This window comes from Dryas octopetala, chromosome 2 (genome assembly GCF_963921425.1).
Source record: "Dryas octopetala chromosome 2, drDryOcto1.1, whole genome shotgun sequence".
Taxonomy (NCBI): Eukaryota; Viridiplantae; Streptophyta; class Magnoliopsida; order Rosales; family Rosaceae; genus Dryas; species Dryas octopetala.
Window position 1 is genome coordinate 20,556,706 of NC_141367.1, and position 23,429 is coordinate 20,580,134.

General features: G+C 34.3%; 2 protein-coding genes and 1 pseudogene across 2 annotated transcripts; 2 read left to right on the forward strand and 1 right to left on the reverse strand.

Moving 5' to 3' along the window:
* Window positions 1-7,399: 7,399 nt before the first annotated feature.
* LOC147293953 (1-aminocyclopropane-1-carboxylate oxidase homolog 1-like) lies at window positions 7,400-9,626 on the forward strand. The gene is made up of 3 exons (XM_086231751.1): window positions 7,400-8,062; window positions 8,701-9,022; window positions 9,206-9,626. Exons 1-3 carry the CDS (start codon window positions 7,530-7,532, stop codon window positions 9,455-9,457), a joined length of 1,107 nt encoding a protein of 368 aa, XP_086087877.1. The 5' UTR covers window positions 7,400-7,529; the 3' UTR covers window positions 9,458-9,626.
* Window positions 9,627-16,693: 7,067 nt separating this feature from the next.
* Window positions 16,694-17,377, forward strand: LOC147293954 (DNA-directed RNA polymerase V subunit 7 pseudogene; annotated as a pseudogene).
* Window positions 17,378-17,693: 316 nt separating this feature from the next.
* LOC147293955 (protein SIEVE ELEMENT OCCLUSION B-like) lies at window positions 17,694-22,897 on the reverse strand. Its single transcript, XM_086232536.1, has 7 exons — window positions 22,563-22,897; window positions 20,511-20,603; window positions 19,956-20,401; window positions 19,636-19,730; window positions 19,413-19,543; window positions 18,851-19,309; window positions 17,694-18,556 (listed from the first exon to the last, which is right to left on the reverse strand). The coding sequence occupies exons 1-7, from the start codon at window positions 22,794-22,796 to the stop codon at window positions 17,966-17,968; spliced, it is 2,049 nt and encodes a 682-aa protein (XP_086088662.1). The 5' UTR covers window positions 22,797-22,897; the 3' UTR covers window positions 17,694-17,965.
* Window positions 22,898-23,429: the final 532 nt, after the last annotated feature.

A 23,429-nucleotide genomic window follows, 5' to 3' on the forward strand; every position in this document is an offset into this window, starting at 1 on the left:
ACTCAACAAATTTGACTAAATAACTATTAATTATGTGGGCTATATAAAAAATTTTAGGCTAAAACATACATAATATTGGTATTTTTACACAAAAACTACCTGGGCTGCAGCACATGGTAGCCTGTATGTAGTTACGCCCATGACAATAAGAAATTAAAGATGAATAAAAGAAACTCCAAAATGTTGGAGGAGTTGATTTGGAGGTGTAGCTATAAACATAGTCACTCGAATTCGAGTCTCTGCCTTTGATTGACCCAAAAAATTAGTTTGGTATGAAAACTAGTCTAAAACACCCTCGATTACAAAAAAAAAAAAAAATGAATAAAAGAACAGTAATGAAATCAAACAAAATGAAAAAAATGAAAAAAAAAATACCAGTTGAAAATTGAATCAACCATCGGGTTCAAGTGCTCTAAAATCAAGAAAATCATTAAAGGTATAAGTGTGAGACACGCCAAATGCTAAATTATAAACCTTAAACCGTCAAGTCACCATAAAAATACAGAGATTCATAGTAAACTTTCAACCTATAATAAGTTATCTTTTGCTATCCAACTTGGATCACAAGTTAAATGTACAGAGATTCATGGTAAGCTTTCAATCTATAATAAGTTATCTTTTGCCATTCAACTTGGATCACAAGTTAAACGTACTAACCCGTCAAATTGTTTAGTTGAATGGAAGATAAATGTTGATATTGCCATCTATGGGAGCCACACCTGAGAAGTACTACTGATCAACTAGTAGCAACCTTGACACCCAAACTATAAGGGGGGAAAATCTAACACCCATGACCCAAATATTATCTCCTTAGGCTTTAGCTTATTGCTGCTTATAGCTGGTCCCTTCCTAGTGCCTGGTCGTGGAATTTTTATTTTTATATTTTCATGGAGTTAAATATAAAAAGGTCCATTGATTTTAACTACTAAATTTCAATAACTTTTTTGTTTAGGTACCAAAATTAAATAGCATTTTAGATTAGGTACTAGTTGAAAAGTCAAACAAAATAATAAAGTAAAAGGTATTAAAATTTACAAATATTACATAACATGCTACTACAATAAAAAAATAAAAATAATATTACATCATAAATATTACATTAATTTATACTATATTGTATTAAAAAAAAAAATCAATTCAGTCATAACTTAACTGTGACTGTCTTGATAAATTTAAAGAGACAACTCACACCACTATACTATGTATTATTTTGAGTAAAAATATTGTTTTGATCTCTATTTATACTATATTGTAGTACAATTTTTCTAAAAATAATTCAATTAAGTCACAACTTAACTGTGATCGTCTCCCAACTTTGATGTGACTGTCGTTCAGTCACAACTAAATTTGAAGTTGTGAGTGTCGTATAGTCACAACTAAATGTGAAGTTGAGACTACATTAGTAAATTTTCAAGATAATATAAAAGCCTCAAGGGCAATTTTGTTAAAATCTTATAAATTTTAACTAACACCTATCATATGTGGGCCAAAGGACAAAAATGGCAAATGAAAAAAGCTCAAATCAAATGGGCCAACATATTTGTGACCTAATCTAAAAAACTACATTTAAATTTAGTAATTCAATTGAAATATTATATAGTCTTCATGGTATATCAAAAAATTATTAAGATTTGGTATTTAATCCTAATTTTCTAAATATAAAAAGTTGCTTTGGCCAAAAAATCAAAATCTATAAAAAAGTGCTAATGAATTTTTTTTTTTTTTTAGGTCAAGCTCCAATATATCTTTGTGGTTGTGGAAATTTTTAGTCTATATATCCCTTCTCCTGAACTGTGATCCAATCCTTGTGGTTGTGGACTTTTTAATTGGATTGAAGATAAGGTTGAAAGTGCCAATTACACCCATGACTTAAATAGGCACGTGCAAAAAAAAAAAAGAGAGAGATATTAATAGATCAATAGAATTTTTTTTTTTAAAACCCAAATTTGAGTTAATTAGATATTTTAAAAAGGTAATAATTAAAAAGAAAGAAACGGAAGAGCGCTAGCTAGAAGCCTAGAAGTTCATGAGTTGCACTTGCACATGGGAAAATATATTTATTAGAACATGCAATATTACATATTTTTGTCTTCTCTCCTTATGACAATCTGATTAAAGAGGAGTATGTTTTTTCTTTTTCTTTTTTTTTTTCCCAGAAAGTGAGAAAAATATAAACAAAAAAAAAGGCAGATGATGTGATTTAGAGTTTTCTTAATATGAAAATAAATTATTTTAGTTACATTAATTGAAGAGAATCAAACATTAAACTTATTTTAATCTTAACCCTTGACTCTACCAATTCTGTTCTATTTTAATGTGAAAATAATCTTTCCACAACATACATCACATAATATGCTTAGTACAAAGCACATCAATTCTACTGACTGTAATGTATAGATGGTGAGATAAATAAGAGAAGATGGTCCTCTCTCTAAAGTCTGTATGTATGAATAATTGTGTAAAAGCTTAAGGTTATTGCTTTTTTGACATTTTAGCACTTGTGGGTACAATGTGGATAACACATGTGATCATGAAAGTGACCCCAATGGATTTGAGCGCAAATAATGCCATCTACTTTAATTATATATATCTTTGCTGGGATTCCTCCTCCACCTACTGTCGTGCTACACACGGACACACCTAGCTTGAAAAATCAGTATCGTGGCATTTTTCGCTTTCGTCTTTTCTCTCTCAACTGATAATGTTGGTTCCAATTAAGTACTTCTTTGGAGGTCATAGAATTTCCCACATCCAAAGAAAACTCTCCATTAATATATTAAAGGTCATCGATCTCCAACATTAGAAAATTAAGATCCCTATTCTTTCTAAGCCAAATCCCATCTAACAAATGTGTAATCTCTTTTTTTCGTTAGTGAAATTAATTCTAAACAACTCAATTAATTGATCGAGTTTAATTTCGAGCTGTATGATTATGATTTTATGTTTTTATCTTTAATGTTGAATCAATTTTTATAATTTTACGAGAATTTGTTTGATGTAACTATAATCCTGTCAAATGATGTTACTAATACACATATTGTTATAACATGAATTGACGATAATTTTTTACTTTTAAGTTAATAATTATACACATAGTTAACATAACTGGACTAATAAAACCATATGATGTTATAGCAAAAAAAGATTATTCCAACAACTATTTACGCAAAATTGTACTTTTGTTTGCATTTAAAAAAATGTAAACTAAAACCCTTATACCCTTATACTGAGGGGTGTGGTGAGTGGAGTTTATTTATTTATTTTTGATAATCGAAGGTTCTGGGTGAGTTTTTACGTATCCGATTAATTCTTTGACTGGTAAAAAGTAGAAAATCTACATCGGGCTAAGGGATTTACAATGAATTTTACTTCTCTTGCTATCTAACTTTAAGAGTTTACTGAAGACTCAAATTTAGGTGTCTAAATTTATAGCTACACCTCCAAATTAACTTTTCCAACACTTTAGAATTGAGAGGAGTCCATTTTTACACAGTTGGACTGTACGAAAAGCACGAATCAATGACATCAATCTATTGCACCAAAAAAGAAAAAAACATCATCCACAACGATCTGTACAAAAAGCAGTGCCTAGCTCTAACCAGTCTGCAGTGGATCTGATCTTTCAAAGTGCATAGTCACAGGTCATTGGCAATGCCAAGTCTATAAATATAATTAGACATGGTCACGTGGTCACAAGCTTCTACAGTTCAAACGTACGTACAAAAAGCAAAAATGAAGAACAATGATTTATGTGATGCCAATGTACTTATGTGCCTACCATCTGTTTCCTGTTTCACATTTTTGAAGGATAATGATCTCTCAGACTCTGCAGTATGGCCCTCCTTTCTTCTCGATATAAAAAACCAAATATTTGTTGAATTAATATCTGACTTATTCTGACAATATCATGATGAAGAATCGATATCAATTAGGCTGGCATAGTCTTTTCGTGTTTATGTATGCGAAAACAAATTCTTTGAATGCGAAAAAGAAAGCGCGCTCCATTTGTATATATGTTAATTATGAAACTCTATATTTAATTATGTGTATTTTTACTTATTTATATGTTGAAGTATATTTTATTATTATTTTTTTTTTTTACAAAAAAAAAATATTTTATTAGAATCCACACGAGTTATTTTGTGTTGATCTAAATTATTTATTTTTTACATCTTTATTGATAGATCATTCTTATAAAAAATTAGTCAAATTAAAAATTATTTACTTATCTAACTTTGATCAAATAAATAGACGAATAAAATATTTTCAATAAAATCGTCTATTTATTTTATCAAAGTTAGATATGTAAATGATTTTTTATTTGATTAATTTTTTGTAAAAATGATTTATCAATGAAGATGTAAAAAATGAATAATTCAGTTTGACACAAAACGACTTGTGTTGGCCTCAACAAATTTATACTTCAATATAAATAAATTAAAATATATCTCAATAAAAAGAGATCCATTGACTTTAAATACTAAATTATAATGTTTTTTCATTTCAACTACTAAAACATTTATGTCATTTCACTTTAGGTACTAAATTTCAGTTTAGGTATCAACTTTAAAAAACATGGTTATATCGAACTGTGACTGTCTAACAGTCATAACTTTTTTATTGATTTATTGTTTTTTCAATATTTGCAAGGTTTAAACTTTAATATTTAGTCTTTGGATTATAGGATTTTATCCCCCAAACGTAAATCAAAAGTATGAAACCCTTAACAATTTTGATTTTTTATAAATTTTAAATAGTCACAACTGTGACTGTTCGACAATTACAACTGTAACTGTTCGATAGTTACAATTGTATAACAAACTGATTTGTGACCTAATCCAAAATGTTCGATAGTGTCTTGCTGTTTTATTAAAAAACTATTAATATTTGGTATTTAATCTTAATTTTCTAAATAAAAAGAGCCTCATTAATTATATTAATTATATGATAATAGATTCTTATTTGCATATACGCCTGGTCACCAAAGTTGATGGGGTTTTCATCTAACATGTCGATGCTTGTAGTACTGGAATATTCATCTGGAATAAACTAACAAAGTAAAACTTTGGTGGATCAATGACGCTGAACGTTAGTAATCTCTTGAAGTGGGGTAGTGATTTAAATTTGTTGCATGTTCTAGGACCGGTGGAGTGTTGTAGCTAGCTAGTGCATGTGATGGAGAAGACAAAAGTTATTTTAATTTATAATAAAGTCTTTTAATTTATAAGAATTTTTTTAATTTATAATAAAGTTATTTTAATTTATAAGAAAATCTTTTTAATTCATAATAAAGTCCTCCCCCCCGATTGAAAGGTATTTCCCCTCTTAAGGTATATAGTGGGCTTTGTAAAGGCTGCATGTTAGGTTTTAACTCCGGGATTTTGGACGAAGCCCAAAATTCCAGAGTTAAAACCTAACATAAAACCGTCCAAGAAGAAAAATAAAAAGACTTGATTAAAAACCCTCAATCACTATCGGTCTTAGTCTAAGAAAGACTCATAAAATGAACTGGAATCTAAGTTTCTCTAAAAAAAATAGTACTTTACATATAAACTCAGAATAAGAAAGAAATTTAAGCCACAGTCTACCTAGCCCAGCCAATGCTTAACTTTCACGACAAAATTTTTATTAAGTGCTCGGCACATGCAGATGCATTTTAAAAACTGCATATGCAAGCTCAAAATACCCTAAAAAGTGCATATGCAACTTTAAAATTAACTCCAAATGCTCAAAAAAACTACAGATGCACATGTATCACCTGAGTGCTCAACAACTTTATTAGTCGATTGCAAGCACGAAAAATAGAATGTCATTTGACTTAATTTATTTTAGGTGGATTTTCACTTTAAAATTTAAAAAAAAGAAAAAGGAAATAGGAGTAATTTATTATAAAAAAAAAGTATCAATGTAGAATTTTAAGCAACTTTAGCTTTCTTTCTAAGGTGTCTTTTTTATTTTTGTTTGGGTCGAACCCTCGAAGTGTCTCATTTATTTAAGTTTTACAAATCCGCGAATTCTACTTTATTAAATATGTTGTTTAGTTTTGAATTGTATAAAATAATATATTAGTTGTAAAAATCTTATATGATTAAACCAAATTCTAAAATGTTGTTTTGAGAAAAAAAAAAAAAAAAAACTTAATTCTAATCTGATAAGACAAGCCCAACGTCTTTTTCCCCTCGTCTCTCCCAGCTTCTCACTCTCAACTACAAAGTTTGCAATTCACCCACAAAGTTTATCATATATTAAGATTGAAGAGGAAGCCAAAGAGATTGAACAAGAAGCCAAGAAGATTGAAGTAGAAGCCAAGGAAATTAAAATTCCTAATTTTCAACACTATTCAATGTTTCAATAGATTTCTGACTTTGAACCATAAAAACCTTTGTTCCAAAATCCAAATATTTTGATAAGGAATATTAGGAATTGTAAAGATAAAAAACATCATACATTTAAATATTTTTATATTTGTGCTCTTACCTAATTTACTTTCTGGTGTTACCATTGGATTCAAAGCATTTTCTTGCACCAATATGTGATAACATTAATCTGTGTTTTTTGTATTTAATTTGGGTTTTTCCTTACCCATTTCAATTTTCAGATTAATGATTACTTATTATTATTTTTCTTCAGATTAACGGATGGGATCGGACTTGGGTAACTATCCTAGCTGTGATTTCTCAAGCAAGTAACAATCCAAGCTGGGATTTGGACTTCCTTCAAGCCTTGAAAAATGAGGTTCCACATACAAAGAGCCTCAAGTTTTATTCTTGCCTAGGCCTCCTAAATTTTTGGACCGGCCTGGCATACAATAGGTATTAGCTAGCATATAGAACATGGAAATACAAGCAGTTTCAAAGAAATGGCTTGAAAACCATCCCAATGAACCATTTATATCACTTGATCGAAAACACCCATTCAATTAATTACATCTCACGATTATAAGTGGAGTACTATATATAGTGCGAAAACACATATGAGATATTATGTTGTTAATTGCTTTAGTACTCCCTCACTCGATCCCATATTCTTCTTCTTCAATTCTTACATGCTTTGCGGTGGTATGCATGCAACATTATATGCAAGTCAGATCGATCGACAAAAACCATGTATTTAAGATTATTTTTCATTGATAAATTAAAATTCAAGATTATTTTTTCTCTTGGAAGTGATCGATAACAATAATTCAAGATTACAACCATGTATTTATACACAAAATCGAATGATTGACCACTAACAAATTAACTCCAGCTCATCAATAAAGTGGCCATATGTTTACGCAACGAATTAATTATTGAAGTGATGACTAACTGTGATTGGACTATCTTATAAATACAGTATTCTAAAAAACATGAGGTATTACTGTATTAGTGGAGGACTGTTGCTAAAAGTCACCAAATTTGTTTAATATATCCTTTGGCGTCAACTTGCTCTATGATCTTTCCAAAAATACATCCTTCCTCTGTGGCTGTGAATCATGGCTAGCCTAAGATATCTACTGAAACTGTAAGGTTACCTTGCCACAAACCAATATGGTAGCTACAAACACAAATGGGGTTCCAATTCCCAACAGACATAGTGAGCTAAAAGCTTTTGATGACACAAAGGAAGGTGTTAAAGGCCTTGTAGATGCTGGGATAACAGAGGTTCCTCAAATCTTCTATCAACTACCATATGACTCCATCAACAACACCTCTGCTACTTCAGAAGATCAAACCCAGTTTAGCATTCCGGTCATAGACCTCGGCGGCCTTGACAGTCCAACTAAGCGCAAGGAGATTGTTGCAAAAGTCGGAGAGGCATCAGAGACTTGGGGATTCTTTCAGATTGCCAATCATGGAATACCTGTTGGTGTTTTGGAGGAGTTAAAGGATGGGGTCCGTGGGTTTCATGAGCAGGACACTCAAGTGAAGAAAGAGTTTTATACTCGTGATCCCTTCAGACCTCTCATCTACAATAGCAACTTTGATTTGTATAATGCACCAGCAACTAATTGGAGGGATACTTTTGGGTGTTACATGGCTCCTAATCCTCCTAAGCCAGAAGATTTGCCAGAAGTATGCAGGTTTGTGACAGAATTCTCTGCTGATGAGTTTTTGGCATTAGTTTGATTCAGAATGCATATCCCTCTTGATGAATTAGATGGTATGATCATGTACTAAATTTTGTTAATTAAAGGAGACTCAATTCTTTGACCAATTTAATGGTAGGTGTGATGGACAAAAATTCCACATCGGATAATTAAAGGAGACTCATATATATGAGATTTACAGGAATAGACAGCATTATCTAAGGTTAGCCTGTGACACATTGTATTAGAATGATCCCAATTTCTTATCAGACTAATGGGCGTTGTGTGTTCAAGTGAGGGTGTTATAGGGATAGACAACATCACCTAACAGATTAGTCTTTTTTAGTTTGATCTGGGCTTAATTTATATTTGGGTGAATGGGCAACATCTCCCAAAAGGCTAGTCTTTTGGTTTAAGTGACAAGCCCCAGCCTCTAATAGTAGGCCGTTTGAAATGGGGACTCTCCTAAAACTTCTTACACTCATATGGAGGTGTGCAAATACGTACTAATTAATGCCAATATGACAATGTTATTTTCTTTCCTCCCTAGAAGTGAAGTTTGATTTTCTTCCAAGACTAAGTATCATAGTAAAAATGAAGTGTATATTGCTTTTCTGTGTTTCATCTTGTAGAGACATCCTTGTGGAGTACTCAAATCAAGTGACGAAATTGGCGAAGTTATTATTCGAGTTGTTGTCTGAGGCTCTTGGGCTAAAGCCAAGTCACTTGAATGACATAGATTGTAGCAAGGGGCTTATTGTTGCAGGCCATTACTATCCTGCCTGCCCACAGCCAGAACTAACACTAGGCACAAGCAAGCATGCTGATTCTTCCTTCCTCACGGTCCTTCTGCAAGATCATATTGGTGGTCTCCAAGTTCTTCATCACAACAAGTGGATTGATGTTCCCCCTGTTCCTGGGGTTCTAGTGGTTAACATTGGAGATCTTGTACAGGCAAGTATATATATATGTACCATTACTATGTTACTATGTGGTAACAAAATATGGTACCATTATTATGTTGTTACTATGTAACAAGTACGTTCTTCAAGTTTAATGTCACTTTCAAATTCTTAATTTGATTTGGTTTTGTATTTGGAGTTTTCTATATTAAATAACATGCTTTTGGGGTTCCAGTTGATATCAAATGACAGATTCAAGAGCGTAGAACACAGAGTGCTGGCAAACCGAGTAGGTCCAAGAGTATCTGTTGCGAGCTTTTTAACCACAGGAATGCTGCCATCAACACAACTGTACAGACCCATCAAGGAGTTGTTATCAGAAGACAATCCTCCAAAGTATAGGGAGACCACTGTGAGGGGCTATTTTGCCCACGTCAATGCAAAAGGCCTCGATGGAACCTCTACCTTGAATCATTTTAAGCTCTGAACTTGCGCATACGGTGTCTATTTTCTACTAAATAACTTGGCATGAAAATTTATGTACATTGTATTAGTTGTTAATTATAACATTACCCTTTTAGGCTTTCATTGTATTGGTTGTTTTGATTGTAATAATTATGATTGAACTACATATTGGTCAAGTGTTTTGGCAAAGATTTCCTGTTCTTAAAAATATGCAAATGAAATTTGAAAGAAGATGATGAAGAGCTTGTTGAGATGAGAAGGTAATCTATTTTGAGAAACATATTGTTTATAATCTGTTGTGGAATGATATGACTTTTCAATAAAATTTTCAAAAGAATATGCATATCTGTTATGAACCATATATTTATAGTATAAAGTATCCACTAAAGTAAGGGTACCTTGCCACAAACCACTTTGGTAGCTACGAACACAAATGGGGTTACAAACTTACAATTCCCAACAGACAAAGTGAGCTAAAAGTTTTTGATGACACAAAGGAAGGTGTTAAAGGCCTTGTAGATGCTGGGATAACAGAGGTTCCTCAAATTTTTTATCAACCACCATATGACTCCATCAACAACACCTCTGCTACTAATATTATAAAGTAATTCATAATTGATTTATTGTATAAAGTAATTAATAGAGTTTAGGGTATAGTATATAGTGTATAGGGTATTTAATAGAGGTTAGTGTATAGGGTTATATATAATTGATTTTTTTTTTTTTTTTGGGGTTGATAACTAAAGTAGATGTTATATGTTATATGTTATATACTTATATATGTTACATAAGTTACATAACCTTATACCCATAAATTATAATTGGTATTTTACAACCAAAACTATATACCCTAAGGGCCTAAACCATAAAGTCCTAAACCTATACCTTAAACTATAATAATTTTAGTACATAAACTATATAAACTATAAAAATTAACCCTAACTATAATAATTTTAGTATATAAACTATAAATTATAGTTCTGGATTTTTAATGAGTGTTGCTATTTACACACTTTTTTTTTTTCTTTTTGCACACCATTTTTTCCATTTTTCTGTCAACACACTCTCTACATTCTTCTAAAATTTGGAATTTCTTTTTGCACACTCCTTTCATTACCAAAATACACATCTTCTAAAATACACCCACCACACCCAAACAATACACACCTCCCACCCAAAACCAGAGTTGAAGATGGTGAGGACCGTGAGGTTGATTCCTGTCCACTATTAACGTTATCAGAAGGAACTGAAAATGAAGAAGGCTGTGGGTATAACAAATTACCATCTTTTTGGTTCAACCCACATGGAATTCTAGACATTTTAGGAGATGGGCAATCTCAAAAGAAAATATTTATTATTAAGTTTTCATATTAGACACTCACTACAACAAAATCTAGCAAAGGCAACCAATTTTTTTTTGTAGGAATAGATGCAACTGCCACTGTTGTTAGTTTGTATTGTCCATTGCCACCATGCAGTCACCATAGAGCATGTTGGAGGTTGGTGTTAGGGTAGCAAGGGAGCTAAGGCCACCAATATGTAAGAATGGTGGAAGCTTCTGCCAAAACCTGCCATGACAGTCTGCAAAATTCGATCCTCGATCACCAATGCTGCAGTTAGTTGGTTTCAGTTGTTTACCATATCTAATGAGGTTGCTATATTGGTGGAAGATTGATATTATTAAATAATGATATGCCATGGTTTCTTCTACTATCTTGTTAAAAGTGGGTTAACTAGCTCACTAATTCCAACAGTTGCTTGCTGCATTCCCACATTCTTGGTATTAGTTTCTGATTTGGTTTCAGTAATTAAATGTCCTCCACCATGCAAAAAAAAAAAAAAAATGCTTACTAATTATTAATAGTAATGAATTTTCATGTAACCTCAAATGAATACTACTAATTAATAAACTGCTCATAAAATCTAAAAACACATACTTGAACCGAATGTAACTTGCATTACACATATATATATATATTAGTTGAAGCCTAAATTACAAATCATTCTATCAGTTTCCTTCAACATTCTTACAACTAGAAATGTCTAAAATAATTAAATTTGGTCAAGCAACAGCTCCAAACCCGCTACAAAATATGTACATACCCTGCCAGTTTTCACAAAAATATGACCAAGCTTTCATCATCAATATCATCCCCTTCAAGATCCCCCTTCACAAACTGAAGATCCTTCAATACCATCAATCTCACAGAACTACAAAATGAAATTTCTTTAATTGTACCACCAAAATAAATATATAAATGCCCCGATAATTATCAAGAGTGTACCTTCAACATGCAACTTTATCCTCTTGATTTGTTGCTACTTCAGTACTAACTCTCTCTGCTTCAAGAACACCATTTACCAGTCATATAGTGCAAATCAGTTAAATTTACTGATAAACAAACTTTTCTGTTGTACTTATATAGAATTAACCAACAACAATACTTAGCCATTGTGCATCATCTAAAATCTACACAAATATATACACCAATATATAAACCATGCAATGTTGAATGTTCTATATTGATGTAGGACAAGAAGTAGATTCAAAGCTTGAGGACCGGACCTCTCCCCAGAGGACCGAACCTCCAGAAACTCACCATTGAAGCCATGAAGCTGAGGAACGGACCTCTAGGAAGCCTCCATGAAGCTAAAGACCGGATCTCCAGGAAGCCTCCATGAAGCTGAGGACCGGACCTCCACCTTGGGATCCGGACCTCCAGAACCTCCAGCAGCTCCCAGCTTCACCATGAAGACCGAACCTCTCCCAGCAAAATCCAATACTTCATATTCTTTTTATTTTTTAGTCTCAGAATTTAATACGAAATTAAGTGTTTGTTTATAGCCACAAAATCATAAGGAAATTTATAAAACATAAATAAATATAAACATATCTAAAAAATGAAAAAAACAAAAACAAAAAAAAAACAGATTCACAACAAATATAAACAGATCAACTCTCAAACTCTTGTTCATAAGAAAGAAGCTCACTTTTTATTGTCCACAACATGACTCAAAATCAGTTCAACTAGGATGAAGGTCTCTTAGAAATTAGGGATCTTGGATAGGGCAGAAATTAGGGTTCATGGTGGGTCTCACCAGAAATTCTTCATATCCTCCTTCGGGTGGTCCAGAGGATGTTCTTAACATGATGATGATGGTGACTGTAGAAATGACTTTGAAGATAGAAATTCTTCAAAGCTCCAAATCTGAAAGGAAACAATGAAACATAATAGTTACAACCTAAATCTTCCTTTAAACACCAAATCTACAAATTGTAATAATTTTCAAAATCCCGAAACCCTAGAAGAAAATTTCATAATTTGAGAGAGGAAGAGAGAAAATGTTTGTTTACCCGTGCGTGTCCTCTAAGTTGTATCCATGGAGAATGCAGGAGAAAAGATCTTGGGACATAGCAGTGAGAAGGTGTGAATCCATGTTTCCATTGGGTTGTTAAGCAATCAAAAGGCAAGGATAGAGAGAGGAGGAAGAGACTAGTTGATTGAGGTCCATGTCGCCGGTGTTGGCAGCTGGACGGCGAAGAGATGGCCGGAGAGAGCTCACAATAGAGGAAAGAGAAGAAAGAGAAAGTGAAGGGGGTGTGCGGCTGCTTCAGAACTAAAATGAGAAGAAAATGTTGAAGTTAGGTCTTTATAAACAAACCCTATCTAACGAATTTACTAAATTGCCCTTTAGAAGCCACATGGCACACACCTATAGGCTATAGATTAACTAGAAGAACTAATAACCACAATCACTGAAAATACAAACACGTACAATTCAGTACATCCATGAAGCAGAGACCGGTCCTCCACCTTGAGGACCTAACCTCCAGGAAGCCAACATGAAGCTGAGGACTGGACCTCCAGAACCTCCAACAGTTAGCACATTTTTTGAAAAGCATATTGTCTCCATTTACACAACAAATGGGTGTAGCAGGTGCTTCCTCATTCACGCACAGCCCAAGCACAAAGAGGAACCACAATTTCTGAAAAAACCCAAGTTCAGGTGCCACAAACATGAATAACGGTAACCATAGAAGCAAAAAAACCCATGAATTTCCCCCACCTATGTGCAACAACAGTGGAAGGATTGAACCCCAGTTATCTGGCAATAAACAACCCAAAGGGAACCCATTTTCTGATGGTGACTGGAGGAGGAGCAACCCCTTAATTTGGGAATTTGAACCGATCGGCACTTTCTGGCGTGAGTGTCCAACTACAACTACAAACAAATTAAACCGACACGAGCAATAAATCACAATTTTAATTTATTTCACCATTAACTTACTCTTATGAAAGCTAATTAACCTTCTCACAGGGCCCTTGGTACACTACATGCGTTGTTGGTAAGTGCAATATTGAAAAAATAATTTATACTTTATGGGAAAACAATGCCCAAAAAGGGGAAAATAAATCCCTCTAACCAACTTGAGTTTGCTTTTCCTTTCGCATAAGAAAACATTAATTACGAATTTTGAAGATTAAATTGCATCTATTAATTAACAAATGAAAATTCCAATTATAGTCCTGAAATATGAATAATTATATACTTAATACATAAGGATATAATTGAAAAATTAAATTATTATTTTTTCCTATTCCTGCACATACCGCACATAGAAATGACAATTTGTCATTTACTTCCCCTAGAAAATGGACAGAAATTGATTTCCTATGAAGTCCATTTGCAAAGGGTAAAGTAGCTAATATTTCTCTAAATTTTTTAATTTAATAGTTAAACCTTGTATATAAGATCTCAAGAGATGTATGTGTGTCTTTTCACTCACGCAGTAAGTTAAGCTTTACCCAATTTGAGGACCATAACACATCGACTCAAAACCCTAAACCTGAAACCAGGACACATATATCGACTTAGTGAATCAATTGGGGCTTCTTCATCCACTCAGACGAGCCTATTGATCTGTAGGCGTTCGACCACTCTAAGCTGAACCTCCCAAATCTTCCATTTCCTATTCAAGGTCTTACCATCTCAAAAGTATGTTTAAAAGATTTGCAAACTCTAATCTTCATATCTGTCTATACAAATATATATATATATATATTTATACATATATATGTACACACACTTGTCTGTTGATTGTTTGGGTATTTGGGTTTCACATAACTTGAGGAATTGAATTTGGGAAAGTTTGGGTAGGTAGTTTTCTTCTGGTTAGATTTATTTGCATAAATATGGATTTTTGTTGTTTGGTACAATGAGTGTATGAGACTGACCAAAGAGTAGTTTTGCTTAGACTTATAAATGAATAAGATTTTGATACAAATTCGATGTAACTAATAGGAGATGAATTTGGTGATTAAATCCGATAATCGGATTATATCTGAATCTAATAACTAGTTAAATATGAATTTTAGTAGATCTGATATGATAATAATCTGATCCAATTTAATATAATATATAACTTATTTTTTCTATATTTATTACAAATATTTTATATGTATATGTAAAGTAATTTGATTTTGTGTACATTAAATTACTTAATATAAATAAAATATTTGTGGGTCGGATATCCGATAATCCAACGGATTGGACATGAACTTAGTTATTAAGAATCCATCGGATTATAAGATCATATTGGATTCAATCAAATTCAGGCTAATTTACTGCATATCCGATCCATTTACAAGTCTGTTTTGCTACAGCAATTGAGAAATTTGAAGAAAATTTGAAATATTGAACAATCGCTTGTGGTGATGGGACCTCTTAGACATAGAAATATTGTGAGGGAATGGGAAATTGGGCATTGTGGTCTAGACATGATTTGCTTTGTTGCTTATGTTTTGTGCGTACTTCTTGTGTAAGAGTGATTAGTGAGGTTAGGGCCATGGATAGGCCTGGCCCAATATTATGGTCGAATATATTCCACCTATTTGTGAAAAGAGTAGAGTTTGGGTCTTACTTTTTTTGTCGGCTCAATTCTGGTCCGTATCATTGAAATCAAATGCTCATTGCTGTATTTTGGGTTATTTCTTTTAAAAAATTTGTCATATTTATAGAATTCAATTCAATTTTTTTTTTTCTTTTTAACAAAATCTTTTGTTCAAGTGACATTAGCCATTAGGAATTTGTGAGGACTTAATAGATCCTAGGTTCAAACTTCATTCCAAATATTATTTATTTAATTAAACAAAAAGTGAGCTTGACTGGTCTATTACACTGCTTGGTCATAGGCGCAAATGTTTTTAGGTCCTTGCGTAAGGTCTGGGCCTAGACTATTTGTGATATATAAGGTTGGAACAAGTAGGCACGTATTTCAACTCTTAGGCCCGTTTGGTTCATTGTTTTGGGAGCTTAGGTATGTGTATGGGTATGAGATCTCATTCCAATGTTTGTTATGTGCATTGGTGGGAATCTGTTACCATCCACATGAGTTTCAAATACCAATGTAAGGGGGCATCTGATATCCTTTAGCCCACTTGGGTATGCAATCCCCCCTTCCTGGGAAAGCATTTATTGCATTTTTTTATGACCAATCTACCCTCATTAAAACTATTTATTGGTTATTATTTTTGACATTTTCAAACACTGTAATAAAAATTATTCATTCTCATCCCCTGAAATGAGGAAGGATATAATATTCCCAAACAATCCATCACGCAAACCAAACGGGCCCTTAGGGCCAAAAGTCTTAGAGCCTGATTCGGTCCATTTTTACGAGCCTAAAATGAAGTATTGTTTCAAAATTATTTTCGGTGTTATCTATTAATCTAAAACACTTTTTTTATTTAGGGATAAAAAACAATTTAAATTTTCGTAGTTGTATGATTATTTTTTATTCAAGTGAACCATTATATACATTCTTGTGTTGTGTAATTATTGTTTCAATTATCCTCGTTAATGGCTTTGAGTGATTTTCGAGCATCAATACTTGGTATTAATGACTGTGAGTTGTTGCTTCACATCGTTTCCTTAATGGTTGTTTAGTTCTTGCTAATGTTCCGTGAATATGTACTAGTCCAACTTTAACTAGCTTGCTCTGATCATCACATGTTTTCTTATGGTTTTAAGATTTGGTGCACTTGATCATTTGGATATATACTCATGCTTGTATATGTACTTTAGCCTTCTCTTAGTTAAAGCTAGAAACAGCTGGTCTCCTAGTGGTTGTTTAGCTCATGACATATATAGTTACCTTGTAGCTAAATGTTAATCGCAGTCATGTCCTTTGTGAATCTCAACGTACAATCTTTTTCAGCTCATGATTTGTTGCATGCAGGGAACGTACATTGACAGGTTAAAAAACAAAAAGAAAAAACTATGTTTCTCAAAGTAGAGTTGCAGTGGAATGTTGTAATCCCTGCTGAAAACCTGGATGCAGCAGATGGAATGAAGCTCCAAAGGTCAATTCTTGTCCGGCTTCTGGACGATTTTGCTACAAGAAAGGCAACCGAAGATCTCGGATACCTTCTTGCTGTCACAACTATGAACAACATAGGAGAGGGAAGAATGAGGCAGTACACTGGGGATGTGTTGTTTCCAGTAGCTTTCACTGCCATCACATTCAAGATTTTCAAGGGAGAGATCTTAGAGGGAGTTGTTCAGAAGGTGATCAAGTGTGGAGTATTCTTGAGATGTGGACCAATTGAAAACTTATTTCTCCCTGCTGGAATGATAGTGCCAGATTACAATTACGTGCCTGGGGAGAATCCTGTGTTCTTCAATGAGAAGCTCTCATCTAAGATTGAAAAGGATTCAGTGGTTCGTTTTGTTGTCATTGGGACTAGGTGGCTTGAAGAAGAAAGGGAATTTCGGGGAGTGGTTGCTTTGGATGCTCATTGTCTAGGACCAGCTTCTTAGTGTGATTCTCCTCTGCTTATGTGGCAATAAGCATGTGTCATATATTGCCCTGGGTTGTCGTTTGTTTTCCTTGTGTCGTTTTACTGTTTGTTGTTTGTTGTGTGTGCCGTTTGGGTTTGTCTGGGTTGCGAATTTGGGTCCTTGGATGTTGTTTTGTGTTCGGGCTATGCCAAGTTGGGTTTTGTTCTTGGTGTTGTGGGTTCGACCTCTGACCTCTTTCCATGTGTAAGTTTACCTTTGGGTTATTTTAATATACTCCATCTTCGTTTTTTTCTTTTTAAGAAAAAGCAATTGGACAATGTCATTCGCCAGTGGTACAACAAAGTAGTTTTTTGGTCAGTTTCTCCATGCCAAGAGCACATAAGAAGCTACAACAAAGTAAAATCTTCAAACGGCAATTCAAGGAAAATACAAGAGCAATGGATTTGAGGAAAAAGTTCTTGGGAAGCATAAGATATATAACATTAATAACTTAACAGATGAAGATAACATTAACAGCACTCGATCGACACACAGACACATCATACAGACTCACATTGCTGGGCATCACGTACATTACCACCTAATGTAATGACATGTGTTTCCCATTATTAATTGTACCAACGACATGACACCACACAAGTACACAACAACACAAAAGATAACACATAGCCTCATACTGATCACATTAGCTAGAAAGCCTCATAGTCTCAAGATCGACAAACAACACTTAATGATGTGCGTTAATGGGACCATCAGTGTGGCAACACTTGTAGCTCACATATGTCTCCATGGTGCGAGGGCACTCTGGGCATTTCATGGTCTCCGGCACCTTCCCGGCAACACTTGGAATGTCAAGGCGGCAGCAATGGCGAACAGTCTGAATCACTTTCTCATGGTACGCTTTGAACGAGAATTCGAAGCCCTTCTCCTTCACAAGCTCCTTCCATCTCTCAAAGTCCTCCAAGACCTTCAAAATTGTGAAGCCATGGCCACTGACCACCACAGTAGACCCTTTGCTAAGCACAGCCCATCCACTCTCATTTTTGTAGGAAAGGAGCTTCTGGACCTCTTTGGTCACAGTGTCGGTCTGCTTGTTGACATTGGTGAAGAACAAGCTCTCAATGCCATTCCAGAACCGCCCAAGAATGCCAAGGTCTTCACCTCCTTTTGCACTCTTGCCAACACAGAACAACTCAATGTTGATCTTTTGTTCCTTGATGAAGGGGTCATTTGCAATGGAGGTTGCTTTCTTTGTGAACTGCTGGATCCAGTCATTGTCCTTGCCTCCGTAGAAGAAAATGTACCTCTCCTCTTTGATCTGTTGGTTAATATATTACAAATTAGCCTCATGAGAAATTTGTTTTAAAGCACATTTAAAATTTTAATCAAACTACATGTCATTAGAATGCATATGTTGACTAATATCTACATATTATATTATGAAATTGTCAATCTAAACCGTATATTTAAAAGATTCCACGTAAGTAATGGTACAAATTGGCAATTTGGCAACGTATTATACAAATAGTTTAACGAGATAAAATTTTCCCATTTATATAAATATTCATGTGGATAGATGTACTTATGCATTTGTGAAGATGACTTTACTTACCCAGGTACTTATGGTTGGGTGAATGTCATTCACAATGGGTGTGATCCACTCCTTGTCATTTGTGATGGTAGCTTCGATCCCGGCATGGAAAGGAAAGGCCTTCATTCCATAAATCCGAATCAAGTGGAGAGCATTGGTATTTTCCACCTTTCCCTGTGGGTTCATCACCACCACTGCAGGCTTACCCTTGAAGTGCCACTCCTCCTTGATGAACCTGATGCCTGCAACTGGTGAAAAGTACTGCACTGTGAACCATGGCATCTTGGCCCTCAAGGTCTCGAACTTTTTTCGTAGCTCATCGGTCCACTGCTCCACAATGGGAATCCACACAATCTTGTACTTGTCATCTTTTTTGGTTCCCTCATAAACTGGTTTGAGAATCGAAATGTCATCATCCGAAATGTCCAGGGTTGAAATGAACAATAGCACATACTTCCTCCTCAGCACATCAATGCTAACCTGTTTGCACATGCAATTACAAATAATAAGTGTTGTTTTGTTAGTAGAATTAATAACCATGACCAATTATAAAATGAATGAAAAAGTAATAGGAGCTACAAACCGTTTTGTTAGTAGAGCCATCAATGATTGGCTGCACAGTATCCTTGGTGAAAATCAGGGCCTTGAACACCTCCATAACTTCGGCAGGGGTCTGAAAAAGTTTCCTCAGCTTCCGATAGGTCTCTGCCTCCTCTGTATCAAATAAGAAAAATAAAAAGAAAACAAACCTTGAGCATTGCATTTCAAGCGCAATATATACAAGTAAGTGATTATCAAGTACCCACCAATCTGTTTTTTGCAGACAAGCAGCTGAATCTTAAGTTTGTTTAGGATGTAGTGGATTTTTTGAGCAAATTGGGATAGATCGTATGGCTTCTCCCTGCATATAAATTGGTACCAATAAATTCTCTTGCAGATTGTTCTAACCACGTACAATGCATTGTAGTAAACATGATTGGTACATGCATGTTAGAAATACAGTGTTCAATTCAAAACCAATTGACAATTAGTTCAAAGCCACGTGATTTTATACATTTTGATGTAAGGCTTCAAATACCGGACGTGGGAATTTTTATATTTAAAAATCGTATGGAGAAGGACTTACTCTTCGCTGGTAAGAAGGGTGACCTTAGTGGCACAAGCCACAATAGTGATGATAGACCAGTAGACATCCACAGGGATGTGGTCCATTGCAATTGCCAATGCTGGCACATCCTTTGGATCATAAGCAGAGAGCTTCTCCAGCTCAAAGATGCACTCAATCACTTGCAATGTGGTCTTGATGAGCACGTTGAGCTCGATAATTGCTTGCCGGCGTTTCTGCAGGTCGGCGGGCTTGAGAAGGACCGGCACTCGCTTGAGGATTGCCACAGACTTGGCAAGTAGGTCAGATTGGTGAAGCTGGGCAAGGAGCCAGAACTCTCCATATTCCAAAGCAAAGGCTGCAAAGGCCAGCACTGCCTTGGCTTCCCATGAATAGGTGGATAGTTTGTTAAGTATTGCCAATGTTGATTTGTGGGCAACTTCATCACCTGGTGCCTTGCATGACATCTGAAATTTCATATGTATTATGAATGATTATGTTACAAGCATTGAATGCATTAAAAAAGTAACCAGTAAGTAATGAAATGATTAAATAATTTTAGTGCAATGTAAGGACCTCGCAGCCAATGGACTTGAGAGTGCACAATGGGGAGCTGAAGCTGGCTTTGGGGGGCTTCTCATCAATGGTTTCAACATGAACTTGGGTGCCCTGCAACAAGTCACAAGTAATGATCAATTTTAAGTGTTCTAAATGTAATACTCAAAAATTCAACTCGATCAATACAAAGTTATTTTCTAATTACTTTTTAAACGTAAATATTTAGTAAGTAGGGTAGATGTTTTGTTTTTTCTTTGGGGTAAGCAGGGCAAATGCTTCACCAACACCAATAGAAACAAAGAGCTTTATTAATAGTAGAAAGAAAAAAAAAAAGTCCTTATCCAAAAATCAAGGCGCAAAAACTCAGGGCATTTGGTATCCTACTCAAATTTTTTTTGTTCTCAAAAATTAAGTATTTTTTTTTTAATATGAGTTTTCAAAATCCATTTTTGAAATTTGAAAACTTATTTAGTATGAAATTTAAAAACAATTTTAAAATTTTAAAAATAATAGCAGCTAAGTGTAAAAGAAAATGAGAAAAACAATAAAATCATTTTTAAAAAGAGGCTTGTTTTTTAATTTTTTTTCTAAAAATTGCTTTTGAAAATGGTCTATCAAACATGTTTTTTTGACTAAAACATGTTTTTTCTTTTTAGAAAAAAATAGTGTTTGAATAGAATACCAAACAAACCCTCATATTCTCATAATTTTTTTTTTTGAACTCAGATTCTCATAAGTTGATTATAATCTGATGAGAATAGACCGGCCCCTCTTCACTTTGATGAAAAAGCAATTTTTGCTTTAGATGACAGAACAAGTGTAATGTGGGAACAAGAAAAAAGTTGAATGGTATTTGCTGAATAGCACATTATCTTTTTACTGTTTCTAAATAGCATTTTCAGGAATACTTCATCTATAAAATTATTGGACTCAGATTCTCCATCCTTTAATCTAATAAGCATATTCTGAAAATATTTCAAACGTGCCTTTCAACCTTTTTTTTTCCCCTATAAAAGTCAACACTCGGTCCCCCAGTTCACTATCTAATTTTTAGCAAAAAAGCTAAATTCATTTTTACTTACTGCGAAAGAAAAGAAAAAAGAAAAGAAGCTAATTTAGTGTAAATATAAATTGGTACATAATAATTAACAAGTAAAAATATTTACTAGGAAATGTAGCTAGCTTAATTGGTTGGACGTTGTGTTTTAGCTTTTAAAGCTCAATAAGTACGGATTCAGGGATTTCAAACACATGGACTATAACGAGCTGAGTAGTGTAGTACTAAAGCCCTGAGTGAGCTGGAGTTGATATGTCTAATTTTGGTGTTAAGATATGTCTGTCTCACCAGTCACCAGTCAGATCGGACTGAAAATGACTTAGTTGTCCTTGTATTAAAAGAAAATGTACCCAACTGTCAAGTACTGCCAATGACTTTTAATAAATGAAAAGGATGCGATTGTGAACTTGTAACAAACCGTCGTTGCTAATTAGGGACAGTCGCTGTTTGAAACACTATATGTGATGAGTGAACAGAAAAAATGCGTTCATCAACATGCCACGTGTTTAACGAAGCTCAAAAGAAACCATAAATGAGAAGGGGACCAAATTTTTATTTTTTGGCTTTTGCTTCTCTGATTTTTCAGCTTCCTTAAACAAGTGATTCGTTTAAGGCAATAACTGGTATCTAGTCATCTATGTCACTATAGCAAGCATTCCTGTCCTCATACTCGCACACTCTTATTTGGTAAATTAAATGGGATTGAAATTGAAACTGTCACCTACCCTAATCATATCCATAATTACCCTTTTCATTTTAGAAGCTGGAAATACTAGTTTTTTGGTAAAAAAAGTCGGTGGGTATAGTGGGCATTTTAACTGCAGGATTCACCCACAATGCTCACACTCACTCACTCACACACACACACACATTTCACTCACACCCAACAGGACTCAACCCAAGAACCTTATTCACCCACGACCCACCTTATTCGACCAAAAAAAAAACCCAAGAACCTTGTTTTCCTACAGAAGATGATGAATTAATAAAAATGAGTAGCACAGCATATATACCTGCACAATGTTATCAACGATCTGGGTTGAACGCTTGATGATGTTCTCAGTGATCAAGAAGAGAGAGTCAACATCAAAGGAATCGTCTTCATGAACATGGGTTGCATAGATGAGCTCCAACACTTTGTTGTCAGACATGGTGAAGAGGCTGAGAGCCTCTTCCTCAATGTGGTGCGCAGTGGTGGTCACTACTGAGGTGACCTTGCTCACCACATTGTGTGCTATGCCCAGCATGGTGAATGTTGATGATGATGGCCAACTAGAACTCTAGCTTAGACAAAGTTAAAAGGCACAGAATACACAAAAGACTCTAAGGGCTTGTATGGAACTCCAGATCTCTACTCTTGCTGTTCAGTGCCTGAACAAGTGCCTGTATTTATAGCCATGTTCATCTTGGACCGTAGCACATAAGTGTGCCCCAGCTCAATGTGATTTTGCCACCTGTACGATCTGGATTGAGAGATTGCCCGATAAGGGACTCATCCAAGCTTTTCTTTTAGGCACGTGAATATTTACTATTTAGTGCGTACCTTTTATAGTTTTATACTTTTATGTATACAAAATTAAATTATTACATTAAAAAATGAATTATCAGCCATGTTTTTGAAGTCATTATTGGTAGTGCCAAATCTGGTTCTAAATTAATCAAACACCCTTAAATTCTATGAAAGTTGAGAAACAATACTTTCATATATATTTGGTCCTATTGTCATAAAAAAAACTTCAGTATATATAAGAAGGGTGCATGCATCTTATGTAATGTTTATTTCTCGAATGATCTAACTGATGAGGAGAGAGACAAAGACCTATTATCTATAGAAATTAGGCTTAATTATGTTTTTACCACCTAAAATTAGAGTAAATTTT

Excerpts from the sequence above, each read along its gene's own strand:
- LOC147293953 (XM_086231751.1), top strand. The coding sequence starts at position 7,530 with ATGGTAGCTACAAACACAAATGGGGTTCCAATTCCCAACAGACATAGT. Across the intron at positions 8,063-8,700 it reads GATTTGCCAGAAGTATGCAG|AGACATCCTTGTGGAGTACT; the intron begins GTTTGTGACAGA and ends TTCATCTTGTAG. Across the intron at positions 9,023-9,205 it reads ACATTGGAGATCTTGTACAG|TTGATATCAAATGACAGATT; the intron begins GCAAGTATATAT and ends TTGGGGTTCCAG.
- LOC147293955 (XM_086232536.1), bottom strand. The coding sequence starts at position 22,796 with ATGCTGGGCATAGCACACAATGTGGTGAGCAAGGTCACCTCAGTAGTG. Across the intron at positions 19,731-19,955 it reads ACCCTTCTTACCAGCGAAGA|GGAGAAGCCATACGATCTAT; the intron begins GTAAGTCCTTCT and ends ATTTATATGCAG. Across the intron at positions 19,310-19,412 it reads ATGGCTCTACTAACAAAACG|GTTAGCATTGATGTGCTGAG; the intron begins GTTTGTAGCTCC and ends ATGTGCAAACAG.